Raw genomic sequence first — 27,670 nt, forward strand, 5'->3', positions numbered from 1 at the left:
TTTTTGCCTCGAGATCAAAGTCTTGACATCGATCTGTGTAGTTTGGTTACTTGAATGCACCCTCCATTGCATCCGAGTCCAGTCCATCGCACGTTTGATGTACGAGTTGATTCACTTTTTCTAGTTAAGTGTTGCCTTTATTTCCAAGCTTAACAAATTCAAGCTGGGCCACTGTTGCCTTTCTAAAGCATCAAAACTGGACCTTCACACTCTGCCATGTCCCCTCTGATTTTGACGATTTTGACACTCTGGAGTTATCCTGGGTTTCAATTGGTATCTATGTAGATCTATATTTAAGTGCTGGAACCATCTTGTCTATGTAGAATCTAAGATGTATTTTCAACCTACAGTTTTCATATTTACCCTTTCTGGAATTTGACCACCTATTTTCAAGGCATCTTTTTTCATGTGTTAGTCTAACGGCTGAATGTTAGTGGGAATCAAGCGTTATTGAGATTTCAAAATTCAATTCGGCATTGTGACCAATACTTGGTATTGGATGATTCGTCTATAGAATGGTACAACGATTGAGCCGATATTAAATTGGGGTCAATCGACTTATATCATACTCCATATTAAAAATAAGAATTAACATACAATTATTGAAAACGAGAAATGACAAAATCAGTGTCAACCTCTTCGATTCAGACGGACACCATCTGCTGATACTAACACCAGAGTTATTTAATTGAAATGAAAATCGGACAGATTTTCCGGCTGGAATTAGATTTTACCTTTCAAACAAGTGTGAAGATAAACCTGAACCTGTCCGTAATGTTCCTACATTCCGGTGGATTATGGGCATTAAACTGCAATAACATTCTTGAATAGATTTAATTTCATAGAGTTTGATGTTTCTCGTATTATTTTTTGATTGTGGAGGAAGCCAAGTTGAAGGCTTTGGATCAAGTAGCAGCCTTGTTATTGCTTTCCCATGGCATTCTCATAAGCTAGGTGGTTGGAACTTGCTCTTGCCTTGAAAGAAGGGTAATGTTTCTGATTTTTTTCAATTGCAAAGCTCTGAAATGTGGTCTGAATCCGTCAACCCAGTGCCACCATCCATATGGGGAAAAAAAAACACACATTCATATTATTTCGTATAAGGAAAAACTAAATACAATGAGCAGATGGAACTTCTGTTACCCAGGTTGATACAGAGGTGGGACCCAACAAAAGGGCCTCAAAAAATGAAAGGAATTAAAGATCATTAATGTACAGCATCTGACACTAACATTCAAATCCATAACTTCAAGAAAGGCAGGATGGATTATGTACAAATTTGAAGGACAGCACATTCCTGTAACTAGTGCCTGTGAAAAATCTGTTACTAAGAATACAACAAAATCTGATCTGTCATGCATTTATAGGACTCTCTTCACTCGGTCTACTCTCTTCTCTTTTCTTATTACGAGGCTTCTTTGTCCCATAGAACTTAGCTTCTCGACGAGCACTAAAGCCGACCGTGCTTCGCCGAGAATACCTCATTTTCAACATCTTGCCATATTCAGGGTCGTCCTTCCCATACAATCTTATCCCCTGAATCAGTTCATGGTACATTGGGAAGAACTTCATTTGGATTGTTGAATATACAACATACGGGATGAGAGCACAGACAGCCACGAAGAAGGTAATGACCCAGTAAGAAGGAGAAGGACCACAAGCCTCGATGAAGATTTTGTATGCAGTAGTAGAAAACGTTGGCGTTAACGAACCATAGATTAGAAGGAAAAGATACCAGACTGCGATACTGCCCCATACAAATAGATGATGTATCCATGTGAAGTAGCTAACTGCAAGTGCCATTTGACAGTTCACAATCCACACGATACATGTGTACATCGTCGTGCCAAGGACATCTCTGCTTGCAAGTTCACCACCTCTACGGAAAGCCTGAATTTGCAATGTCCTTGTCGTGAAGAAGAAAACAACAGCAGCACTGTAAACACCATTAAGCATCCAGCTGAATATCCGTCGCCAACTGAACAGCACGTTCTGGACACCTTCTTGGTATAATAAGGGAAACTGTAGGCAGTAAAAGTGCAAAGGATGAACGAACATAGCAGGAGAAGCAATCAACTAGATAAGAGGCTGAACTTTTTTCTTGTATTTTGTTTTTGATGTTTTATTCTAAAGAACAACTGATCTTAATTTTGCAGTTGAGAATCATTGGCAATCCAGTTTTTAAGAATTAGAATTGTAATTCCATGTTATCTAAATATAAAAGCAGCAAACGTGCTGGATCGTTTATTACTTGTATCTGTGGATAGGTGACTTTGGCACCCCCACTGGACTTGGCCCACACTTTCAAACCAGTTAGAAGATATTACGTTCATCATTTCTTGATAGATGAAATAATTACTTCACTTTTTGTCCTTTATCCAAGAATAAGCTTGAGATTTTCTTCAATAACCCAAACCACGTATCCTTGTTGCAAAAATTCTCTTTAACCATTGACAAAGACGTGCTTACCTGGAGACATAACCTCGCTGAAACGTCTTGGTCAAAAATACCCAGGGCAGCCACAGGAAGTGAAGTGAAGAAAACATTGTACGTTGACATAAACCAATCATTGTAGGCAGCTTGACCCGAGAATGATGCCAAAATCTCATACAGGAAAAGAGTGAAGCCGAATACCATGTTCTTGTAAAAGAAGTAGCATATCTGCACAGAGTTAAATACAATGCACAATTTCAGAGACTGGGAATATGAAAATTTTAAAAGCTTAGTTCTGCAAATGGATGTACCATCGAAGAGATTCTTCTGTAGCACCAATGTCCATGGACCAGCAGCAAACGCTCTAGGAAACAGAACTGAGCAATAGCTACATCACTGGACATGACTGCCTGGCATTTCAAATAGCTAACAGTTAAAGAATGCAACAGAAAGCCAATGAATGAAAGAAAAGACTAACATGCAGTTTCATTGAGTCAAATAACTAGAAATTTAGAATCCAGAAAAGCCTACCTGCATTCCTTCAACGCCACTAATTCCAACTCCAATGTCGGCTTCTTGGAGCATACCCACGTCATTAGCACCATCACCTATGGCCAATGTTGTCTTTCCAGTTCCTTCCTTCACCAGCCTTGTCACCTGCGATTTACAGTGACTTGAGGTCTCTGAATGACTTCTAGTAACTGAATAACCTACGAAGTTAACAAAATCACTAACCAGAGCTTTTTGTTTGGGGGATGAACGGCAGCAAATAACTGATGCACAGCCTATTGCCAGTTCCAAGAATTTGCTTTTGACATCCCCTTCAAGGGCAAAGGCCAAGGCTTTCCCATCAATTATTAATGCAAACACTTCTGTGCTTCCCATAGATGAAACCAACTGAGATTTTCCTTCATTTATCTGTTCGACTATGCTTGCCTTGGATGCCTGACAATTTCAAATTGACAATTTAGAAACTACATACAACGACAGACAACATATTTCAATTCATCCAAGGGAGTTTCATTAACATACTGAAGAAAAAGCAAATAAGAGAAAGAAAGGATTCCCTTGTTAAGAGGAATGATCAAAAGACCAAAGAAGAATGCAAGAGCAAATAAATCAAAGTAGCAGTCAAGAAAAAGAACAAAGAATCCTCATAGCTCATCTTCAATTTCTTCATTTTGTTTCATGAATAGAAAGCTTTCATTTTCTACCACAAAGTGAAGTAGTAGGATACGTTCTCAAACTCTCACATGCCCTACCAACAAAACTCATCAAATAATTTTGTTTGGCAGAAAGTCATGTTCACTATAAATAAATAAGTCTCCAGCACAAGTGGCAAATCATTTGTAGTTTATCAATATACTTTCATGTGTATTGTTGCTATTGTGCAATTTCTTCGTGAAGTCCCAACAAGGTTGTTATGAGCACTATGAAAAATCTTGCACAACAAAAAGGTTTTGAAGCTTAGTTTTCATGAAGCCTCTTCACAAAAATCACCTGCTTTAACTTCCTAAATATCCATCATATGTGGCACCAAAAGCTACTATTCTCCTTTCAAATATTGTGCAATTTCTTGCTACTTTGCTTTGATTTCATGGCAACCACACCATCCTTTCCTATGTGTAACATTTTCCATCGCCAGTCACTTCTATGCTTTCCTTTTACCACCACACGTCTGCGCATCTGAAGGCTAGTCTAGCACACTAAAGCTAGGAGTGATAACACAATAAAAATTTGAGCAGTGTAATTGCTCAGGGGAAAGATGTAAGCCATCAGTGATGGTGTTGACCTAGAGCCATACTATGCTGGCATTATATTGTCTACCTTTGCAATTTCATCTTTGTCTCCCTGTTTCTCCAACCATTTGATTTCCGGTGTATCCAAGGTGATGATTATCTGTTCCATTCCTTGCCTGAGCAGGCTGCATGCAAAACTGCAAATATGCCTCGTGTCAAAAATATAGCCGTGTAATTAAAGTAAAGCAACTCATGTATCATAATTTACTCATCTATAACTTTTGTAAGGCATACCCAATATTGATTGCAGTTTCCATCTTATCTCCAGTGAGAACCCATAACTTTATTCCTGCCTGTGCTAACTTGTCAATGCATTCAGGAACCTACAAAGAAAGAGATAAAAATGTCAAAACGAGAAAGAAAAGAAACCTTGAAATACATTTCTCAAAGTCCAGGACTAACCCCATTCTGCAGTTTATCTTCAACAGCAGTTGCACCAAGAAGAATCAAGTCCCTCTCCATTTTATCAGCCACCTCATCAACCTTTTCATCTCGATCTGCACTTACTAAATTCTTAGCTTGAAGAAGTTCCTCACTAAAATTCTTATATTCTACTTCATCCAGTTGGCGATATGCGAGCACCAGAGTTCTCAAGCCAGCATCAGCGTATTCATTGATGTGTTCCCTTGTTTCCTCCTCAAACTTCCTGCCTTTCTCAGAGAGCCTTTCAAACATGACACTGCAATGAGGATGTTGAAGAAATAAGCTAAACACAGTCTGCATTTCTGACAAATAAGACCTTCAACTTCAAGAAGAAAGACAACTATTGTATAAATCAAACATTTCTATATGAGATAAAGATAATCAACTGTGCACAAACTGTAATCGTCAAGGAGTTTCATGCCACAGACCTGTCAGCACCTTTAGAGAGAAGAAGTATCTGATTTTCCTCATTTTTAACAATCACGGACATCCTCTTGCGAGAGCTGTTGAACTCTATAACATGCAGCAGCTCATAGGACCTATATGACAAAAACTTGATCAGAGCCTCCAACAACTTGAACATAACACAAGCAAGGACACAACAGAGAGACTGAATCAGGTGTGATAGGAGCAGGCAGTCCTGTTCTTACCTTTCACCTTTCTCTCCAGATATGGGATCCAACTCATGCAATGAGATGCTTGTCTGTGTCCTCTTGAAAAATTTGAAGCCCACCTCTCTTGCTGCAATCACAAAAGCTGCCTCATCTGGTGATTCAGCTTCATAAGTAACCTTGCCGGATTCTTCATTCGCTTCAGGAATAGCAGTTTGACAGATGGCCAATACACGAAAAAACTTCTGAATGACATCTGAGTGTGGTTCATGGATCCAGTTGCCATTCATGATGCGATCATCCATGAAATTGAAGCCTTTAACTGATGGCTTCAAAACACTTTCATCATCTGTTTCTGATGATGATATTTCATGTGCAATGGGTGACCCTTTTTTCTTTGCCATAGCCCTTTCAACCTCTGTTATGCCATGGCCATAAGCAACACCAGCCACAGAACACTTTAAGAACTCCATCGAGTTACACGTCAGAGTACCTGTCTTATCTGACAATACAGTGTCAACTTGACCAAGCTCTTCATTCAAATTTGATGTTCGAGCATGTGCCGGCCTGTCATACTCCTCATAGTACATTTTCTGGTCTCGATTGATGAAAACACATTGGAGAATTTTAACAATTTCTATGGAAACATAGAGAGATATGGGAATGAAGTAGTTGTACAACATCAAGGCTGTAAGAAAATGGAACAAGGCTGCTAGACCTGCTTTTTTAGGATCAAAGAGTATGGTGGCATCATCAGGCCGGAGGTACCATCTCTTCATTCTGCCATTCTTAATATCCTGTTTGGTCCAGATTCCAAAGAAGACAGATCCACATGCAGAGATCACAACAAGCAGGGAAAATAAAAAATAAATAATTTTATCCATTTTCTTTTCAATCTTACTCCTCTTGGAGGGTGGTTCAGTAGAATTCTGTATAACTTTAGTGTCATGTCCAGTGAAGATAACTACACCATAGATATACTCGGTGTTGCGGAGCTTTGAGTCCCTGAGAAGAACTTGCTGAGGAGAAAGAGGGTACTGCTCAACTCCATACTTCATGCTTCCTACAAAGGAATACAGATTTGCGTTTGGGTCTTCACATTTAACCATTGCCTTGAACTGCCGGAAGTCAGATTCTTCACTTAAGCCAGAAGTAACCCCTAGTGCTTGCTTCAATTTCAAATTCGTCTCTCCATCAAGATTCATTGTCTCCACATAGCATATTGCATCATCATAACTGGAGGAAATCAATAGGAGGTCAGCAGGAAAGAAACCATCCTTCTCAACTTTGACAACATCTCCAACCTTCAACTGCTTCCATTCAGTATAGTCAAAACTTCCATCTCCAAGGCGCACTTTTACCTTCCGGTTATTGACCTCAAGATCCTGCAAATGTACACACCCTTGGGCATTAAAAATCATATGACTCATTCCACAGACCATTTGCTCGTCTCCACAAATTTTCCAAATGTTAAAGGTTAAATGGCATGTGACACCTGAGATAATAGACTCTGAGGAACCTTGAAAGGTTTGAGGGAGACCGTTATCTCCTTCCCAATTGGGTAAGAAAGAAAAGTAAGTACAAGAGGACCAGCAGTTCGAGCATAAAAGATATGCATGCAGGCATCTATATCCTCATGTTGCCTATTCAACCACATACGCAGACCTTGTTTAGCTTAACAGTTGAAGCAGTCAAAATCAGACAATTTTTTGCATTCAATTTTTAGCATTACCAGAGAGAGAGAGAGAAAGAGAGAGCTGAAAACCTATTTAGATGAAACCAACTAACAGTGCCTTTTGGCTGGAGGAACAGGTTTGTGGGATGGCCTAAGGCTGAGGACAATGGAAAAGAGAAACACAGACAACAGTACCTGCTTGAACCTCTTCCAATCTTCCACGGCTTCCTTAATCATGCTGACTAGAATGACAAAGGACAAAGGCACCATAGAGCTCACACCCGAGTAGGGAGACAGTCGAGTAAAACCAAGAGAAGCAGCAAGAAGAAAGTAAAGATTTGCTACCCTCCTGAATTGCTCAAACAAGGACTTTGGTATGAATGTGGCGATCGTATACTTGGTGGTGGACACGTAATTGGTGGCATAATTCTTGAGAGCAGCCTCTGCGCTGTTAGGCTCATTGCAGAACACCACTCTAGAGAAGCCTGGCCCTCCCACCTCCTCATGGTGGTCGCTACCTGAAGGCGGTCTGCCACAGGCATAGGTGTAGATCTTGCTTAATCGCAATTTTCTCCTCTTTTCCCTCCCACCCATCTGCTAACAAATTTACAACTCCCAACCACTCAAAATGCTACAACGGTGTCCTTTCTCTGCTGCCAAGCTACAATAACTTCGGTTATACTGGAATCACCACCGACTCGATTCTTCAAAAGAATTAATGAATCCCCACAATGAGAGAGAGAGGGACAGAGATTTTGTTAATTTGCTTTGGCTTTTCTCTTCCTCAAAAATTCAGAAGAAAAACTGCCATTTCCTGCATGTAAGGCGGATACGAGATACCGACATCAGAAATTAGAGAAACCATCCACTGCAGGATTAGAAATAGTACTGTGAAGGGCAAGAATGATGAAGGACGACGCTTCATGGGGATATGTTGACCAAGCAATTGCCCCTTCCCTCTGACTTTTCTCAGCTGAAGGAAAGAGAGGGGGAAGGAGGAGAAACGAGTAGAGAATTCGACTGGTCTTAGCTCCGGATCTTGGTGCAAATAAATCAAACGCGACCAGCTCTTGCTTCCACCTGCAACCCTCCCTTCCCTTGATTTCATGGTGGTCCAACGCAAGCCTCATTTAACGAACGAGGGATCAACGAAGGGATGCAGGAAGATCTCTATGGTTGGTCAATGCGATTAGGAGTCCAACATATTCGTCAAATACCCGAAAAACACAAAACCGAAAAGGGCATCCCTCTCTCTCTCTCGAATGTGGAACGGTTAAAAATCTCGCTTACGTGGTTAATTCCGTAATTGGGAGGAAAGGCTGATTAGTAGGGGAGATGCAATAAACAAGAGAAAAGAAAAGGGATTCAATGCCATCTCCGCTGCTGGGGAGAAATGGCGAAGCAAGGAAACGACATGGAAGCATCGATGGGGACCCTGCGACGACGACCGGCAGGAGGAAGAGAGAGGGAAACAAGAGAGAGAGAGAGAGAGAGAGAGAGTGCGTATAATTAGGGGCAGCTGGTCAAGGACTCAAATTTGACTCCAGACGATCCGGGAGAGCGAGGGTGGATGGGAGAGAAGACACATTGGGACTAATCCAATTTTGTGCAATTGGATATGAAATCGGACTCAGATTCGAATTATATTTTCCAAAAATCAGATTTACATCCCATTGGCACAAGGCACTTACATTTATATGATTGAAATTTAGCTATTCCGATGGAGTTAGAGTTAGTAATGAATACATTTTCATAATCGAATATATTCAATCTATTTGACTACAAAGAATTCTAATTTGCCGGATGAAAGTGAGTTTCGGTGTTTCTAAGAAGATGCAGCCCAAATAATGATGCAGTTCTCATGTCCCTTTACATGAAAGCAGACCTGTCAATGGCAGCAGTGGGTGGAGATGAATTAAATGCCCACAGAGAAAAAAATTAATTCTGAAAGGAAATATGAAACTGTTCTTCTGTTCAAATCTGATTTGAACGCACGCCATTTAGATGTGATCTAACACAACGCGTTTATGGCCATAAAATTTTGTTGGCCTTTTTCTAAACTAAGGATATTAATATTTTCATTTGTCTAATTACTAGTTCAAAATTTATCAGATGGTGAAGAAAATAAGGTTTGATTGCTAATTAAAATCAGATATGGCATGTGATTTTGCACCCGAATCTAAATTCAAGTCCAAACCATGAGCAAAATTTGATAAAATCCTTGTGAACTAGTAATAATGTTTCGGAGTTTAAGCTAATCATGGTCAAATTTAGTTATAGAAGGTCGTCATTCTCAAGGGTGGAACTAGAACTAGAAATTTTTTCCCGAGCATTTTCAAAATTTGTATAAAAGCCGCCACGACCGTTGCAGGCCTCCTACCTTTATTCAATAAAGCCCAATGGAGTCAATGCAATCTAATTCTCATTACATTCTGGTCGCAGTCCTTTTTTTTATATAATTTTTTAATTTTTTTGGATTAGATATTGAAGAAGATGAACTACTTTTGAATTTGGTTTTTGTGAATTTGATGATTCAACGACCTTTCTTGAATCCGCGTTGAATTCTGTTCTGGAAACCGGAAATAGTTGATTGACTTCATAATTGCGCTTTATCAACTTTCTAGAAAATTATAAGCATCTTCAAGTAAATTTCATCTTTGGAAATTAGGAAACAATCTTTAACTGAGATGTTGTGGCAATTTCAAGGAACAAATCTTCAAGATTCATGAGGTTCTATTGAGATGTTTATATTGTACTTAGATATAAGACGTCAAATTGAACGGCTCATATCACATCAGAGTTTTAATCGTGGAGAAATCCCTATTATTGTTAAAACAACTAAAATTAAAGCATGTTTTGTATCAAATTAGTTTTTATAAACATATTAAGGTGTTTTTATTTTGTTTAAAATATATTTCTAACAAAAAATTTAAAGGGTCTAGTTTTTATCCCTAACCTAATGGTCTAGAATTTCCAATTTCTCTCTCTCTCTCTCTCTCTCTCTCTATATATATATATATATATATATATATATATATATATATATATATATATATATAAGGATTCAAATTAAAAGCAGATTTGCATCCTCAAGTGTATATATATATGAGGAGAAAATGAGTTAAAACGCTTCGCATTTTTCAAGGTTCTTTCTTTTTTAGGATTCAACTTAAAGAGAAAAACTTAAGATGTATATAATTTTTTATGGGCAAAAAATTAAATCAGTTATTTGTATCTACATTGCACTTCGTTCAAACAGGTTTTAATATTAATTAGATTAAGTACATTTACGAAAAAAGATGTCATATTTAATATTTGTAGGTTTTGTTAGTAACCTTTTGGACACTTGAATCAATCAATTGTTAATGCCTTTGTCCGGTTTAAAGATAAAAGAAAGGAAACGGCCATACGGTCTGATTGCTGTCCGGACCATTTCAAAGCAAGGCCGTGAATACGGAAGGGTGGTCCCTTTTAGAGACCCACCAAAATTGGCTCATTAGCTGACCTACCCTTACTGGTTTCAATAACCACACGAAATTTTGTACATATCTGATGTTTGTGGTAATTATATATATCTAAATCTCTTGTTGAATCAGTTCCAAATATACATTTTTTGGGGATAAAGTAAATAAAAATGTGAAAATTGGCTCCAAATATTAAAACGGAAATATTTTATATTAAATTCGTATTTATAACTATTCTAGAATGTTTATATTTTGTTCAAAACATATTTTAACAAAATTTAAGAGGTCTGATTTGTATCTCTGACCTAAGTATATATACATATCTATATATATATGCACATGCAAGTTGTACTCAACTTAGAGAAAACAAGTATAAGTCAAATGTTTCAGACCCAAGAAAAAAAATTTATTTTTTATGAAAATAACTTAAAGTAAGACTTATTCTATATTAAATTAATATATATATGTATTGTAGAATGTTTATTTTTTGTTCAAAGCATATTTTAACAAAATTTAAGGTGTCTGATTTGTATCCTTGATCTAAGTGGTATGACATGTACCAATTTCCATATGGAGAGACACACAATCAAGTTGAACTCAACTTAGACAAAAACAAATATGAATCAAACGATTCACACCCGGCGAAATATTTTTTATGTATTTTTTCACATTTCAAAATGTATTACACAAGTGTTCGTGGAACCTAGTTGTCAAGGCATGATTTAGTTTTAGTTCAATTCCCTTTGCTTCCGTAATCAAACACGAGAATCCTGTAAATTGCAATACAAGAACAGCGTTTGACCTTGTTCCGCGTGGACCAAGTTCAACGCGGCATCTTCCTTATTCAGGTAAAAAATTATATAAATAATTAAATATATGAAAACTCTAAATATATGGAAATTGATATACTTTCCTACGGAACAAATAGAAAAGTTTGTAACATTTGAATGTGAAAAATTCAATTTTTTGTCAATTGAATTTCAACAGCATTTTTATCTTTATAAACTTCAAAACCATCGGAACACCCCACAATCACCGTATGGCTAAATGGATGGCTAGATGTATATTTGTGCATGAACTGAGTAGACATGCAGATAAAAATATTGTGAATTAATTATGAGTTTTTCGATAAATTTGATCGGATAATTCAAAGCGCACTATCTTTTAATGTTTTTTCATATATATACAGTGAGTGAATGGTTCCCTCGTTCATTCATCAAGGCTGTCTACTTTGTTCGTCATGGACTGTTGAAAGAAAAATAAAATGAAAATTTGTAAAATAAAAATATACATCATCTTTGTATTATTGTTTTTTCTTTCAACTGTCAAACACCATGGATCGATGACCTCAGAACTAGGTCATGAGTATATGTATAATATAAAGTCAATAAAAAGTAATATAAAAAAATCGGCCCTCTATAGAAAATGATATAAAGTCTGTATTTGTCGTTTATAAAGCGTGGAATTGTTCATCCGGACATCTCATTGTTTGAAACTTCAAAAAAATTGTGTATGTTTTGTGCATTATAAATATCAAATCAGAAAAGTAGTCCTTACATTATGTTGCAGAATAACTGCTGTTAGTTTTAAAACGTTGCTTCTTAACACCATTAACTTTTCTCAAATGCATGTTCTCATTTCATATATATATATATATATATATATATATATATATATATATATATATATATATATATATATATATAAAAGTTGCAACAGAGTCAAAAACTTAACGCGGTCTTTTTTTTTTTTGGGTTGGCACAACGAGATTAAGCTGACAGACGACCAATTCTCAGTATCAAACTTTTTGCACTGCAAACAATGAGATCACTTCTTTACTACAAACAATAGGGTCACCGATGTACAAGTTAAAATGCGGCGAGACACAAAGCACCAAAGCAAGTAGGTACCCTTAAAAAGAAGGAAAGTTAAGCGGAAACTTGGGTTTCTTTTTAGATGGTGGATAATGGTGCGCTAACTCAAAGTCAACAACGGGTAACCGCCCCCGTCTTATTCGTAGCTCACGAGAGAGAGAAGACCATAAACAAGTCCTGAGTTTATACTTTACACCGAGAAGCTTTGATAAGCACACGCTGCTGTAGACGGCGACCTGACTCCACCGCTTCCGGAAAAAAATAACCACTTGTGCACAATGGGTGAGGGAACGTGCCGCCCAAGCACCTCGCTTGACTCACCCAATCCGGTCTTTCTTCCTCCATCTAGAAGATATGGATGCGGCTGCTGATTGAGTGGTGAACTGATTAGATCTAGAAAATATGCACGAGACTAATCAAAAGGTGTGCTTGACCCACTTTTGTGCTCCCCAAAAACCATTGAATCAAGTGATCGGATTTAGAAGATATATGCCTTCATTATGAATTCCCATTGGATTATAATATATATATATATATATATATATATATAATGACGACGACTATATGAGACTTTTTTGAGAAAAGCAAGATTTGGTGGGCAAGAGGTTATTTCACCATCCAAACGAGAATCAAGCTCTTCCTCGTTTTCTTTTTGTTTTTAGGGTTCAAAACTATGTTGGTACCAGCTGCGGGATGTCCATATACTTTAACTTAGAAAAAAAAACAAGTTTCAGGGATGGAAATCATGGGTATAAAAATTAACATGTTAGAATGCATGAAAGCTCAGTCATCCAAGTGTCGACACGAAGACCCAATGCAGGAGCGGAGCCAAGGTAGAGCCCCGATGGGCTCTGCTCAATTTTTTTTTTAATTTATATGTAAATTAAAAAAAAATCACTTGTTCTATATAAAAAATTTTGAAAAGTGATATTTCGGTAATATTCAAAATTTAAAAACTTTAATTTTTTCTGCCTCATAAAAAATTTCTGACTCCACCCCTAACCCGATGTATGAATTTAACATTATAAACATTTTGTAATTGACATTTTTATCTTTCTGAGCCCACAAAATGTGGTTTACAAGTGGATTTTTTTTTGTTTTTGTCTATCATTTACGTATCCCAATATTTACCATCCAATAATCCTTAGAGTGAATTTGTCAAAAAATAAAAGGAATGAAAACGCTGAGTGGCATTCGGCAGTAGAGTTGGAAAACCTCCTTGTTCATTCTGGGCCAGATTCTTTTGCTGCCGTCTAGAGGAGGCGTTGCCCACTGACAAACGGTCCAGGCTCCAGATATTCCCAACACAATTTGTTTGTTCGACTCTGTATTATGAGATCTATTTTCGGATCCAGGTGAGCGTTAATGCCTTTCAAATTAAGTTTCGAATCTAAATGGATCAAGTCCACATCCGCATCAGGTTCCCTATCCTCTTTAGTTTGCAGGAGAAGAAGAGTTGGTTAGGTACCTTTCATGGAACTTGGACGTCCAAATCAAGGACCCTAGGCGAAGGAATATCTCTTCTGAGATTAACATGCAAGAAGAATATCTCTTTCTACCTCTGCACACTACCTTTCTAGTTTTTTTTTTTTTTTTTTAAAAAAAAAAAGATGAGATGAATGCTCTTTTTCCTTGTCATACCAAGACAAAAAGGAAAAGGCTTCATTTTCTTCTTCCTGGTTTCGTCATAAGATACTGAAGGCAGCACACACTTGCACGCAAAATCTCTCTGATTTTCTTGCAAGGATATGAGAAACTTGTATGCTAATGAAAAAAATGAAAAAAATAACTTTTGCATCTTTCGTTTTATAATAAGAAACTGCAAAAAAAAATCGTCGTAAAATGTAAATTGGTAGTAGTTGTGGCATTTAAAAACAGTTTTGATTAAGACAAATTTTCAAATTTGAAAGTGTTGAGGCAACCTGGTTGAAGTTCGGACAAACTAAACTTGGAATTGACGGGATATTGTTCTGGAAAAGGTTCATTTCTAAAATTCGTAAGAAAATTAATTTTCTTTATTACTGTCACCCACATTTTTATATTTAATTTATGATAGCATTAACCAGAATAAAAATGCTAAGTAAACGCCAAACGGTACATGTTAAGGTCATTCCTTCGGGTGACGAGGACATGTTACCAGTCTTCCCGGATTGAGAAGGAAAGGCGACTGTGCTCAGCACGACATGCGCGATCTACGCCTGCCCTAAGGGCGTGTCTGGTTGGCGGGCTACAGTTGGCGAGAAAATTTGATTCCCGTCTAAAGCCAGCAGACGTGCTGAACACATTCCGCATCAAAGGCAAGCTGGGCGAGTGCAAAAACAAGGAGTGGGTTGTACGCAAACAGGGATCCATTGGCATGCGGTCCCTCACTGCTTCACAGTTCACACACGGCGACGATATACGAACAGTAACGGATACGACTGACATTTTACCTCGTTAAAAAGATAAAAAGACTGTCTTGATTTATAGTCCGTCTCTTCACATCAACAAAGAGGTCTCTCTTTCTCTCAATGGAAATAAGCCTGGGCTAACAGAAGCCTTAAGAAAGAACATACGGCAGCTCAAAAAGCCACTACCAAATTGTTCATTGCCAAACTGAGACTGTCGTGTGAGCATAATACATCCGTCTAAGCATCTCATTTTGGTTAAATAACGGCTGAACACTGATAGGGAGATAATAGTTTGTCAGCCATCAAATCCCAAAAGTACCAGAATTGAGACGAAACCACATAAAAACAGGCTACAACCATCCAAATCGAGCAACGAAACCACACTGCCATTCTCTTTTCCATTCTATTTACTTCTGATATATGGAAGATTGGTCTGGTTACATTCCTGCACATGAAAACGAAAAAAGAATTTGAATGTACACTATGTATGGAGGTGAAAGGTGAATTTTTGACCCATTTGAGGGCTTAGCAACGACGGTCACAAACCAAAAACCCAAGTGTAACTTTTGTAATATAGGACGAGAGTTCTAAGTTGAACAAGTTTCACAGTTTTAAACTTCTGCTTCTCTTCTTTTTCGGGGTTTCATGGACCTGGGCTTTGATTCCGTAGGTCTTCAGCTGGAAATTTTCAAAGGCCTCCGAGACTGCTTCCACCTAGATCGTGATGATATCCATGAAAGGCCATTAGCAACTGCCAATTAGAAAGGAAGAAAGAAGGATGATGTAGAAAAGCTTAAAAAGATGAAACTAAGCACACGAACCAGTTCTGGTTTTTTGGAGTACACCCGCACAATTGTATCTTGATATGATGCTGGCAATAAATGGCTGATTTGGTCACCCGCCACAAGAAACTTCTCCGAACATTCATAGTCCTACCAAAAAAGGACCAGTGAATAGAATACACGAAATAATGCAAAGGCTGTTTCCCAGAAACATGCCCTTCAGTAATGAAGATGCTGAAAAGTTTATATGGTAGTGTTTTCATATTTTTTGCTTTAAAATGTGAACAGCATACCGCTACTATGATATGCTCTAGAAGCGAAATGAGATGACTGCAGATGACATGGCGGGCATTTTCAAAAATAATCCTGTGATGATTCATTGACAGATGCAACGTAATATGTAATTGAACCAATTTCTACCAAAGCGCAGAGATGAGTTACCTTGAAAAAGTGGATCCTGTATGTCCCCCCCCAACATGCATATGGAAAAAAAACATGGCCATTAATTCTGATATGCCTGAAGAAATATTTTAAAGTCTTGCAAAATTGAACAAATTCTGATATGCTATTACCACTCAAGTGGATTATCCTTCCCACGGGTCAAATCAATCCTTACATTGCTTATCGCGATATCTTCTTCCCTTAAGTTTACTCCTGCCTTCGTCTGAAAATTTTGAAGATATCAAACATAAAAGTAAACAGATCTAGTGAACACCACAAGATCAACATCAAAGCATCAGTATTAGAATATAAGAAAATGAAAAGGACCTGAGAGCACACAATATCGTGTGCCGTAACATCTTTGAAATGTTCAAGTTGGTCTTTTGGTACAGCATACTCATTGCAAAACTGCAAAAGATAAGCCAGCATTAATTGATCAAAATCTAGGGAAGAAGTGAGACAGAATCAGCAAAACTTGATTGAATGCCATGCATAAACATGCAGCCATGAAAGCCAAGTCATCCTTAAAAAAGAGCTTCAGCTTGGCATATGTTTTTCCTTTTTTCAGTAAAAGAAAAAAGTCTTGACTACTTGGATTGCTGACATCAAAGACCAGTTGTAATAACTGCATGTCTGCATATGTTTGTAAGCTCAACGATTTTTTTTAATTCTTTTGCATCAAAGATAAATGCAGAAAGCTCAATCATATTGAAATTCTTTTCAACAAATAGGCGATAAGCCAATAACCATTGGAAAACAAAACATGGAGTTAAGAACGGACAAAGCATACCTGATACAAATCTCTTCTGCGCATTCGCAAGATTAATTCCCTTGACGGCCTCAGCTCTTCATCAGGATCTGTTTCAATCCTTTTCATTATCGTGTCATCTAACTATATCATTTAAAAACAAAATGTTATAAGCAACAATGTTGTAAAAAGTGTATGGTAAGCCGTATCGGTCTGGTTTTAAGATACGTTGTATCATAAAATATCGTAACGTATTGTAACTATATCATATTTAAAAAAAATTAACCAGAAAAAATTCTGAAAAAATCATAAAAAATTAGTAAAAATTAACATATTGTAACGTATCATAACTGTATCGTATGATACGGTGCCTGTATCGTAACTGTACAATACAGGTGGCATATCGTATCGCATTTCTGAAATGCGACGATATGTATCGTACGATACGTACAACATTGATAAGCAACATTTAGCTTGCAATAGTTTCCAATTTGACAACAATCATTGAGCAATATGCTGAGGACCTTCGAGTAATCTGCTGGGTTGTGGATGCTGGAAGAAATACCAAGATGCTTGTCAGCAAGCAGAAGTGCATCTACAAACATTAGCTCCAATGCCTGAGATAGATAAGCACAATATTACTGAATCTATGTTTGAAAAAGAGAAGCTCCATTCTTACAGTCAAGTATTCAGGCAAAATAATAAACTAAGTACCTTTACTTTTGCATGTGTATAGACTGTTCGGAAGAGATCAGCACGAGTTGAAAACAGCCTCTGAATAGTGAGATCTGTCCAAATCATCTCAATACAGTCCGAAATTGACACCAAATTGCAACAAAAACAGAAATAACTTAAAAAGAAGAATAAATTGCACTATCACCAGACTACTAACATTCCTTTGCTCGATAGCATATTTCATCCCCAATGACACGCATGCTATCCATCAACCTGATGCAAAATAGCAACCTTTAGAATAGATTCTGAATCTGACAATGGAAAGATGCTCATTTAAGCTGGCTACAGTTTGAAAATAGACTTTAGATCATGTCAGGTAAGAGATTAATGGAAATGAAAACAACAATCAAAGCAAAAAGTACTTGAGATGGTAACAGCAACTACAGATCAAGAGTGCAGATCGAAGAACTAAATTAAAATCAATGAATCAAGGTGACACCTTTCGTAGTGAAAACTGCAGCCAATGCCACAAGCTCGACAATCACGGGCAATATAATCAAACCTGCACATATGCTTGCCATGGTATTAGAAGAATAAAAATGATTCCGACGTGCATGACATGCAAGATGCATAGAAGAAGAAAAAGAAGAAAAAGGTGAACTTTTCAACTGACTTGTCAACATCTATTCCATTTCGGCCGTTTGCAACTATATCATACAAGTACTGCTTCTCTTTTAAGCCCTAGGTCAAAGCCATAAAAAAAAGGTAAGCAAAAGAAAAAGTCCCATACGATAAATAACACAGGATGGGCACAATTAACATACATTTGTCACCGTGGTATTACAACTAGCCAGAATCATTTCCTGCAAAATAAAGTAATTGAGGTGACAATTTGCAAAAGAGCTATTAAAAAAAAAAAAAAAAAAAAAAAAGCATACAAAGCCATTTGGAAAATATAGCTAGAATTATCTTCAGAGAAAAGATACTAATCATCTGCATGCGTGTATATTGGAGTATGCAGGGCGAAAGAACGGTCTTGCAGGCATTTGAAGCCAGACAAGTCATTGATGATCTCATAACCAGTACGGACTTTAAAGACAACTGTGCATAAAAACACTGGAGTAACAGTACAGATATATGAAGAGTATTTATCCGAAAGTAACGTTTGGATTAAAGCTCAAAAAGGCTATTGACAAGTTTGTAGACGGGACACTCTTATTTTCTCATTTTATACACATTCAGTAGCATACGAAAATTCAAGGAAGTTTATCATTTGTCATGTAATGAATATTATTAAGGTTTCCCCTGCAGCTGTTTTATGCCTTTCAACTTCCAAAATGTGATACAATTAACAAAAGTAAATAAACAGAAACAAATTAAGGAACCAAAAAAGAACTACAGCCTTCAAAATGCAAGCACAACCTATCTTTCACAGTTTCACTAAGTTTGGAAGTTTTTTTTTCCATCAAGAAATTCATTTAACATATTTTTTGAACAGAAATGACATAAAATTTCTCCATTTAACTTTTTCAAATATATTTAATTTACTCTCTTTGATTTACAAAGATATTAAGCCACAGCCTCACCGCAATAGGAGAATCTCAGTAACAATATAGACTTCCTTTTTGAGCGCATAGAAGGTTGTAGATTTGAAGGTACAGAAGAAAGAAAGTACATAGTAGCAGTAGCTCTTTAGGTTATTATTATTAGAGAAGCCTACAAAAATGACAAGTTTAGAAACACTTTTGTATCAGATTATCTGTTGAATAAACGATGGTTAAGTTTTGTTTATGTAACAAAAAACATATATATGTTTCCTGAAGTTTTTTCCTTCTCTATTTTATTTTCCTTTTCCTTAAAACTTTGCTAAGGGTAGCACTAGCCTTTCTAGCTAGATCATAGGAAAACCCCATGATGTAGCCATTAGGTGAGTCTTAACTGCCAAGTTATCTATCAATTTCACTAGCATAATGGCTAGTCCTAGGGATTAAGGGGTAGGTAAATGTGGGATGTTCCTCGGTCTTTTTCACTTCTTTATGCAATTTATGTTAACGAGTCCATATACTCGGTAGGTATCTTAGTACACTTCAGCCCCGATTGTGATTGGCATTTTTCAAAGAGCAATGCATTCTTTGGTCTGGATCCCCCTTGAACCGCTTTTGTGTATTCAAGCTGAGCCTTTTTGTCATATATTTTATCATCACAAGCATGACACTAAACCCATAATCCAATCCTTACAGGAAACAAATTCCATGGGAGAGCATTTTTTGTACTAACAGACATACTCGCTAAAAATAGTAAATGAAATCAAGCCTCAGCAATATCACTTACCTTTACTCTTCTCTGCAAGTTGGGATCTATGTCAATATTGTGCTCATCAACCATGAAATCAATCATCTCAGCCGACATCTGTTCATGAGACCTAAACAGCAAGTTCATTGTATGATATTATGATTAATGAAAAAAAGAACATCATGGGACAACCCACTAAAATTTTGAATATTACGAGGAAAATAAACATCAACCATGAAATCAATCATGTCTGACTTCTGCTCACGAGACCTAATAGCAATTTCATATATGTTAGCAAAAAAACATCACAGGACAACAACCCATTAATATTTTGAATTTTATGAGGAAAATAAATAACCACAGATAAATCATACAAAGAAATAAGATATATTTTACAAAAAAAAGTTACAAGATAGTTTCAGAAAATCATTGACATTATTAAATGACAAAGATATTGCGAGAAGAGTCTCAGAAAAATCATTTTTCGATTGGCGTGTCTGTGGGGTACTGGGTACATATACATATATTACACACATTTTTGTATGTCTACGGTAACAAATGCAAATTTACCAGCATCACTGAGCTCATATTTGGCAAACATAACAAACTGGCTTGTCAACCATCCTACTAAATCTGAACCAAAACCCAAATGAGGTCCATCAGTCAAGGCCACCATGCGTAGGCACAGATATATATATATATATATATATATATATATATATATATATAGCAAAGTTGTTTTTTTTTTTGGAAAAAATCTCAGGAAAAACTCGAAAAATTTTAAAAAATAAAAAATTAGGTATAAATAAAATAAATGAGAAACTAATAGGAAAACATAAATAAAACTATGTAACAGTGATAAAAGGAATGTTTTAACCTATGTCACACGGGTACGGGTACGATAAGGGTATGGGTACGGGTACGCGGACACGGCAATATTTCAAAATTTTAGGATATGCGGACACGGCAAATTTTATATTCTAAAAGGTTAAAAAAGATAATAAAATTTAAAAAAAAACATTAAATTAATAATTCATTCTTACAATCTCATAAGTCATAAGAAAGAAAGTCTCAGATTCTCAAACAAAACATTGTTCATCACCAATCTCATCATAAGTCATAAGAAAGAAAGTCTCAAACAAAACAAAGAAAGTCGGGTTAGTAAAGTGGTTCGGATCGGGTCTGACCCAGACCCGATCCAAAACATATCCTGCCGTGTCCAAGTGTCAGTATCCAGGTGTCAGAGTGTCGACACCGGTACGTGGCCCATTTTGTCGTGTCTGTGTGACATAGGTTTTAATGATAATAAAAATGATGAAAATAATTTAGTTTAAGTTCATATTCAAATCCATGATAATATCAATGCTAAAAAATAGAAAAATGAAAAACCAGGAAAAATTCGCGACAAAAATGCAAAAAAAAAACGCGATAATAACACGATAAATAATTTTTCCCTTTTTTCAAAATATCATGATTTTTTCCCTTTTTTCATTTTTCTTATTTTTAGCATTAAGATCACGAAAATTTCTCGAAAATATCGCGATATCTGTGAGACTGTGACTTACAGACACAGCCACATGAGTGAGAACAATATCTTCGTAAAGTAAAAAAACAAATATGCCCCTTGCAGTTTACCCATCATTTGCTTTCCGATTATCACCAATGATATAAAAATTAAGGATTATGGATACTTGTATAGCTTGCATAGCAGCTCAATTACTGGTGGTACATGCTTATTTTGTAGACTTTATAGCTTAATATTGAATATCCCTATATTTTATTCTAACTCGTAACAGTAAAAGTTTAGGGCCCTAATTCGTGCAAGTTACTAAGCCAACCTACTCACCTGCAAGTCAACTGCCAAGTGATCCTTGTCCAAACCACAACTTTTGCTAACTATGACCAACCCATAATTCAAGAAGATGGATTTAGATTGATGGCTAGCATCAGAACAGCTAAGCCTGGTGAAACTTATCATAAACATACTGACAACTCATTTCACTTATTGAATAGGTCCCATATTAATGTTTGACAGCAATCAGATGTACATTCTCACAATCTGGAAGTAAGGATACTTCTTTTGTATAGTTAAACTTAAGAGAAGACTATGTCATTCATCATGATCTTGACTTAGAATGCCAAGTTTTCATTTTATTCATTCAAAACATGGTAACCATGAAAAGTGAAAATAATAAAATGACAATAAGATCAAAATCATGAGAATAAAGAACTATGGCAATGACAAGCTAACTAGACCGAAGTTATCAAGCATTCGCTTAATGCAAGAAACATGAAGTGGCAAAGGACACCTTTGTTATCACTGACCACCATAACCATAGCAAATTAAGTAGATTTCTAGCTTCAGCCCTATTTAACCCAGAAAGTCTCTGAAAAATTGAGACATAGAACAGAAAAAACCAAATGGATAAACAACAGTATATGCATATATTATCAACAATAGAAAGTTTCCTGAAAAGGCTGTATTGTTTATCTCCAGCATAACACAATTAACTAGGAACTTAAAGAACCCCTATTTAAGGATCAAAGTTTTATATTGAAATTATCATCAAATTGACAATAGCATATACTAGTGCATGCATAGCAATTGATTCCATGCAACTATGGACATGAAATATAAGTTTATTGTAGTAATTGTTGCACTTATCAGTTATCACAATTCATTTCAAAGGTCGTTTTCTGTACTTCAGAAACTAATGCTTTAGGTTTTAAACTTAGAAAGGCATTCAGGGATCCTCTTCTGTCTTGTTTATTTCTTAAATTACCTCATCAAGCTACGTATCCTTAAAACCTTGTGTCAAACTGGTTGTACATTATATAATGAATATCAATGATAAGGAACTCCACAAACGTGCTCAAGTTTCAATGTTCTTAATGGCAAATGAGTAATGCAACTTTTCACCAAGCAGTGGTTCAGTTTTTGCAATTTTGTCTGGTCCTGCCATACTCATTCCATCGCACAGCTAGTTTCTATAAGAGACAAGAGGAATTAAAGCGTACCATTCAGATCCTTTAAGAACCAAAGGAAGGAATGCTCGATCAAATAAATGACTAAAAGGCCCATGACCAACATCATGCAGCAGACCTACAAAGATAGAATGGTTATAAGAAGAAAAAATCAGGACCAACAATAGTCACTTGAATAAAAAATGATACCAGCAAGTTTTACAGCCATAATATCAGATTGATGAATATCAAGTTCTGGCCCCTGGAACATGAAAATAAAAGGATCAGCTAAACAGAATCAACTGAGCTTTAAGACTTTTTTTTCAAGAAAAAAAAAAAAGAACATTGACATAAAGAACATGGACTTGCTTGGAAATATTGAAGCCTATTCAATGCTTGACCAGAAAGCCAATAAACGCCCAAAGAATGCTCAAAACGAGAATGGACTGCTCCAGGATAGACCAGGTACGTGAGGCCTGTAAAAGCACAAACCCTTTCCTAGTAACTCTTTAGAAGATGAGACTGCAAAAACAAGCACCATAATCTTAGCTGTCAAAATCCCAACTAGTCTTAGTCGGTTGAGTGGGTTATCAACTGATCTGTGTATGAAACCAGCAAGTTGGTCAGACTAGTCAATTAGTTAGACAAATCATGGTCAGCTGACCAATCCCTGACCTATAAATATATACCAGCATTCTTTGTATATATACAGATATCTTCATATTTCTTTTCATATTATTATATGTATTTATTTATTATAGTCAATCAACTTAGACCAAGATGGACTGACGAGTCCAACTAATTTTTTTAAGGACTTAACCACCTGTTTTCAACTTTCTATTTTGAGAACATAGACTATAATATGCAAAATATGAAGAATCTCTACCGGTTTCCTATATCATGAAAAAACATAACAGACCATATTGTTCAATTCCATTAGTCCCAGCAAAGAATTGGAGAATAATGGGTTAACAGGAAGAGTAAGGTTGCAACATTTGGCAAGTTCATACAATTTCCTTTTTTTCTCAAAAAGAACTTCAACCTCAAGAATTCTACCTCATTATGTGTACAACATTGCAAGAGGACATTACTTATCCACTTCATTGACTAAAGGCAGAAATTCCTTCTTGCCTAACCTTTTCAATTAGTTCTCCTTCAATCCTTATTGCTTTAACTTTGACAGATTTTACGATATCAAAGCCAAGAATTCACAAGTTTCTTCTTTTCCTATATTCCTTCTGCCATCACCTTCTCCTTTTCATCCTATATTCCCTTTTATCTTCTTCCCTCCATCAATGATTCACGACAATGCAGCACCACCATGGACATGACACACTGATAACAACCTAACATCATATATCTTTAAAAAAAACATAGAAAACATATAACTAAGTACACCTGGCTATGCCATTTTTAGAAAGTGCTCGGAGCAAAATATTTTTGCACATAGGCGCTCTTTTTTCAAGTTAAATGGGTAGAAAACGATCGTTGTCTCAAACATTGTCATCTAAAATGCCAAAACGAAAAGTAGTGGTTTCTCTATAAGGAAATGGCATAGAAGTGAACAAATATTACCAAGTTGCTTTAAGTCACGCAACCTGCAGATTAGAAAAAGCTCATCTCAGATTAGCAGATGACCAACATAATCACAAAGAAGAGATATGATAAGATGAAAGTGAAGAAATCAATAGGGTAACAAGTTGGCCTCAGTTCAACACTGAAGCAGCGAACATACCTCTGAAACTGCTCTGTGTCTATAAACTCCAGGGACAGCTGCAAAGCAAAATGTATCGATATATCAACCAAGAAAATCAAATGGTTAATGGACTACTGTCAAAGTGTCCAAGTAAGCATGTTAATATTTTCAAGCAAAAGACAGAGTACGAATAAGCCCCAACTTTATAGAGAGAGAGAGAGATGCTACAAAAAAGTACCACCAAAAAATGGAGAAGTCGTTAGATTCTTTGAATGATGAATAGTGAAAGAAGGTTATTATAGCCGGGTCAACACAAAGAGTGAATACGACGAGCAATCAATACCAGAGACTATTCATCTAGTGGCACAAAGCGAGAGATTGGGATTTAGACATCTAAAGGTAGCATCCGTATGCCCAATTCATCCAGTGGAACAAAGCGAGAGGTTGGGATTTAGAAATTTGAAGGTAGCATCCGCATGCCCGATTCAGAAACCAAAAGACAGAAAAACCGTTTAGAGTCAACTGACGCATAGAATCTTCTCCATGTGACAGACCGTACGGAAAACGCTGACCAAGCCACCGCACGTTCCTCATAAAAAATTACTAGGACGCAAAAAAAAAAAAAAGGATTCATCATCTTTTACCATTCTAACAGTTCCTCTTGACGGATGTTTCCAACATGTTTGTTGCCAGTTTTGCTTCAGTACATTAACTTCAGCTCCTAAGTCTAAGGACTACCAACCAAATTCATACATGCGATTATAATTTTTTTATTTAAAATCCCAATAGAAGATCAAAACAATAAATAATAAAAGAAAAAAGTAACGCTAACTTTTTACCAAGTGAAGAATTTGTGCCTCGCATACTGCATAACAAAGTTTTCAGTGAACGAATCTGAGCATTAAGGCGCTTCATTAGTACGTTATGGTTGAGAATGAAAATTTTAGGAGACAGAAAAATATACAAATAGTTCACGATTTTCCATGAATTCATTTTCTAACCAGGACTAAACCAGGACTAAACGCTTTTGTCGAACTTAAAAAACAACAACATGAACAAAACGGCCATGACGAGAGCAGCACAAGATCAAACTTCTAATAGTGCTACAAGAGAAAATAGGATTAACTGCAGGGAAGGGACACGTTTCAATCTTTCCCCAGCACAGTGTAGTCGCCTCGTAGTACAAAAGAAACAGCCAATTTTCCATTCTGACATAAGTCAGCGACATTCAGCCGCAAAAGGAGCGTTCAAACCGACGAGAAATGTCCCGGTTCTTTGGAACTTTTGACGCAAGGCACTGTGGAGTGCAAAGAAAATGAGACCTGCGTACACCCGGGCCGCCTAGTTTTTTTAGGGCGCTGTAGAAGCATCTTCCATGAACTCCACGCCAATGTCACTGCTCCGCGAGAACAGCACGCCTCTGAAATCCAAAGCAGAGAACCAAAGCAAAAAAAGACGGTTCACGTTTTTGGACGAATTCAAATCTAACTCCGAGCTTGTAACGTTTAATTTTCATCGATTTCGTTGCAACTCTACCAGACTTAAGCAACTACAACAACAACAGACGAGATAGAACTTTTCACTGCCTTTCACTGGAGAACAAGATTTACTGCAGAGCCAGGACGAAATTACACAACTGGCTTACGTTTCCACCTCTCCTTTAGAAATATAATCACCTCAATAACATAAAAACAGACATCCAGCTTTTCATTTATGACACAAGCAATCAAAACTCAACCGCTTAATAACGCTTAAACACATAAGGACCGCTCGTTCTCTCCCATTAAATCCGCGAAACTTCATTAGACTCGACGAAAACGAATCCTGCTTTCAACACAAAGCAGAAAAGCAATACCAGGAAGACGGAGAGACAGAGAGGAGTACCGGATCGAGATGAATGTTTCCATGGACGTTATCGTAGACGTACTTCGTGTGGCGCCGGTCATGAAAGGGGAAATGAACGTTGTTCGAGTGCGAATTCGCCGTGAATTCTACGCCGGCACCCGAACCCATGGGTCTCTCTGCGGCGGAAGAACAAAAACGAAGGAAATCCGTCGACGTCGAGAAAAAACCCTACCGAGCTCTCTCTGAGATCATCCGAAGCTTCTTAATGCTCTCCCTTTGTCCCTCTGTTCTCTGTCCAATGACAGCAGCAGGGAAGCGATGGAGAAGAAAACAAAAATGTGAGAGAGAGAGGTGGGGGGAGCACTTCCACTTCTTACTACTTACTACCCGCGAGAGGGAAAATAAAGAATACGAAAAATCGAATCGGCCCGGCGGTGCACGACGGGAATGGAAAACGCCTGCGAACATTTTACTTTAGACCCCGGTTTCCCGAAAATTTACCGTAGAGCCATTCGTCTTGCTACGAGCGGATCGGGTCCAAGAAATCGAATTTGGACTATAAATCTAAATTTGTGTTCTTTTAAGTGCCAATTTGCACAAGACCAATCCCCACCAACCAGCAATCCATGGTTTTGTTGAAACCCCATGGACCTACCGGATAAGTTATTGGACCGGCTCGGGTAGACTCGACTGAACCCTGTTCGGCCCCATAAAATTTGTTTAATATATATATTATTGATTTTTATATATAATTATAATGTTTTATTACGATAAATTATATTTATATATTATTTCATATTAAAAATATTTTTTTTTTAATTAGGTCGAGCCGAGCCTCGGTTGAGTTCAGGCTCAGGGGTTTTAGGTACATACCAATTTTGAATCCAAATAGTAATCAGGTTCTTTTTTTTTGTCACTAAATCCAACGAAATTAATTTGATGTCAATTGGGTACTGGATTCATTTATGAGACTACGTATCAATTTTGAATTCAATTAGTAATCAGAATCCAACGAAATTAATTTGATGTCAATTGGGTTGTTAAATATATCTGACCCATTTACATCCCAATATGCAATTATCTAAGCAATGGACCTTAGCAAACATACTAAGAGCCGATTAGTTATTATTTTTTAATAAGATCCCAATGGTTTAATATGGAACTGACTTGAGGCATGCCAGCTTGTGCTAGCAAACTCAGATCCATATTAGTTGTCATTTAAATAAAATAATATCATAAATTTATTTTTATATTTTTTATGAAGAAAAATAATGTTTACGGCCGATGCAGGGCATGTGTTTGTTAATCTTGCGGTTTGCAAGCTCAGTTCACTAGGGGGGAGGGTGACGAGGGGGGGCCTGTGGCCTCTCTTAGGGCGGTGGAATGAACCACTCACCCTTATAATAAAAAAAAAAAAAAAAAAACAACGAGATGGGATCCGATATTCCGACCCTGGTGCAGGAACCGAGACGAGCATCTCTAAATAACAGCCGGTAAGATGTTTGAATCGGCAAAATCGGCGCAATTCGGTGAATTCAGCAATCAGCATTGTTTACCC

General features: G+C 36.9%; 2 protein-coding genes across 5 annotated transcripts; both read right to left on the reverse strand.

Annotated features, from left to right (window-relative positions):
* Positions 1-1,064: 1,064 nt before the first annotated feature.
* Positions 1,065-8,406, reverse strand: LOC116260533 (putative phospholipid-transporting ATPase 9). Its single transcript, XM_031638959.2, has 11 exons — positions 7,137-8,406; positions 5,306-6,651; positions 5,084-5,194; positions 4,635-4,911; positions 4,467-4,555; positions 4,261-4,369; positions 3,169-3,378; positions 2,965-3,090; positions 2,745-2,843; positions 2,470-2,661; positions 1,065-2,022 (listed from the first exon to the last, which is right to left on the reverse strand). Exons 1-11 carry the CDS (start codon positions 7,533-7,535, stop codon positions 1,354-1,356), a joined length of 3,627 nt encoding a protein of 1,208 aa, XP_031494819.1. The 5' UTR covers positions 7,536-8,406; the 3' UTR covers positions 1,065-1,353.
* Positions 8,407-14,725: 6,319 nt separating this feature from the next.
* On the reverse strand, positions 14,726-26,490 carry LOC116260199 (uncharacterized). 4 transcript variants are annotated; one of them, XM_031638344.2, is made up of 20 exons: positions 26,152-26,490; positions 24,307-24,344; positions 24,147-24,169; positions 22,941-23,047; positions 22,782-22,833; positions 22,626-22,710; positions 19,647-19,737; positions 18,140-18,178; positions 17,989-18,056; positions 17,815-17,877; positions 17,533-17,588; positions 17,355-17,428; positions 17,165-17,257; positions 16,683-16,784; positions 16,220-16,300; positions 16,024-16,115; positions 15,893-15,908; positions 15,491-15,601; positions 15,321-15,383; positions 14,726-15,114 (listed from the first exon to the last, which is right to left on the reverse strand). In XM_031638344.2, the coding sequence occupies exons 1-20, from the start codon at positions 26,278-26,280 to the stop codon at positions 15,073-15,075; spliced, it is 1,425 nt and encodes a 474-aa protein (XP_031494204.1). In that variant the 5' UTR covers positions 26,281-26,490; the 3' UTR covers positions 14,726-15,072. The 4 variants fall into 4 exon arrangements, with proteins under 4 accessions (XP_031494204.1, XP_031494206.1, XP_031494205.1 ...); XM_031638346.2 differs by adding an exon at positions 25,590-25,687 and having other exon boundaries at positions 14,727-15,383; XM_031638345.2 differs by adding an exon at positions 25,394-25,687 and having other exon boundaries at positions 14,727-15,383; positions 26,152-26,202.
* Between the last annotated feature and the right edge of the window lie 1,180 nt (positions 26,491-27,670).

This window comes from Nymphaea colorata, chromosome 9 (genome assembly GCF_008831285.2).
Source record: "Nymphaea colorata isolate Beijing-Zhang1983 chromosome 9, ASM883128v2, whole genome shotgun sequence".
Classification (NCBI taxonomy): domain Eukaryota; kingdom Viridiplantae; phylum Streptophyta; class Magnoliopsida; order Nymphaeales; family Nymphaeaceae; genus Nymphaea; species Nymphaea colorata.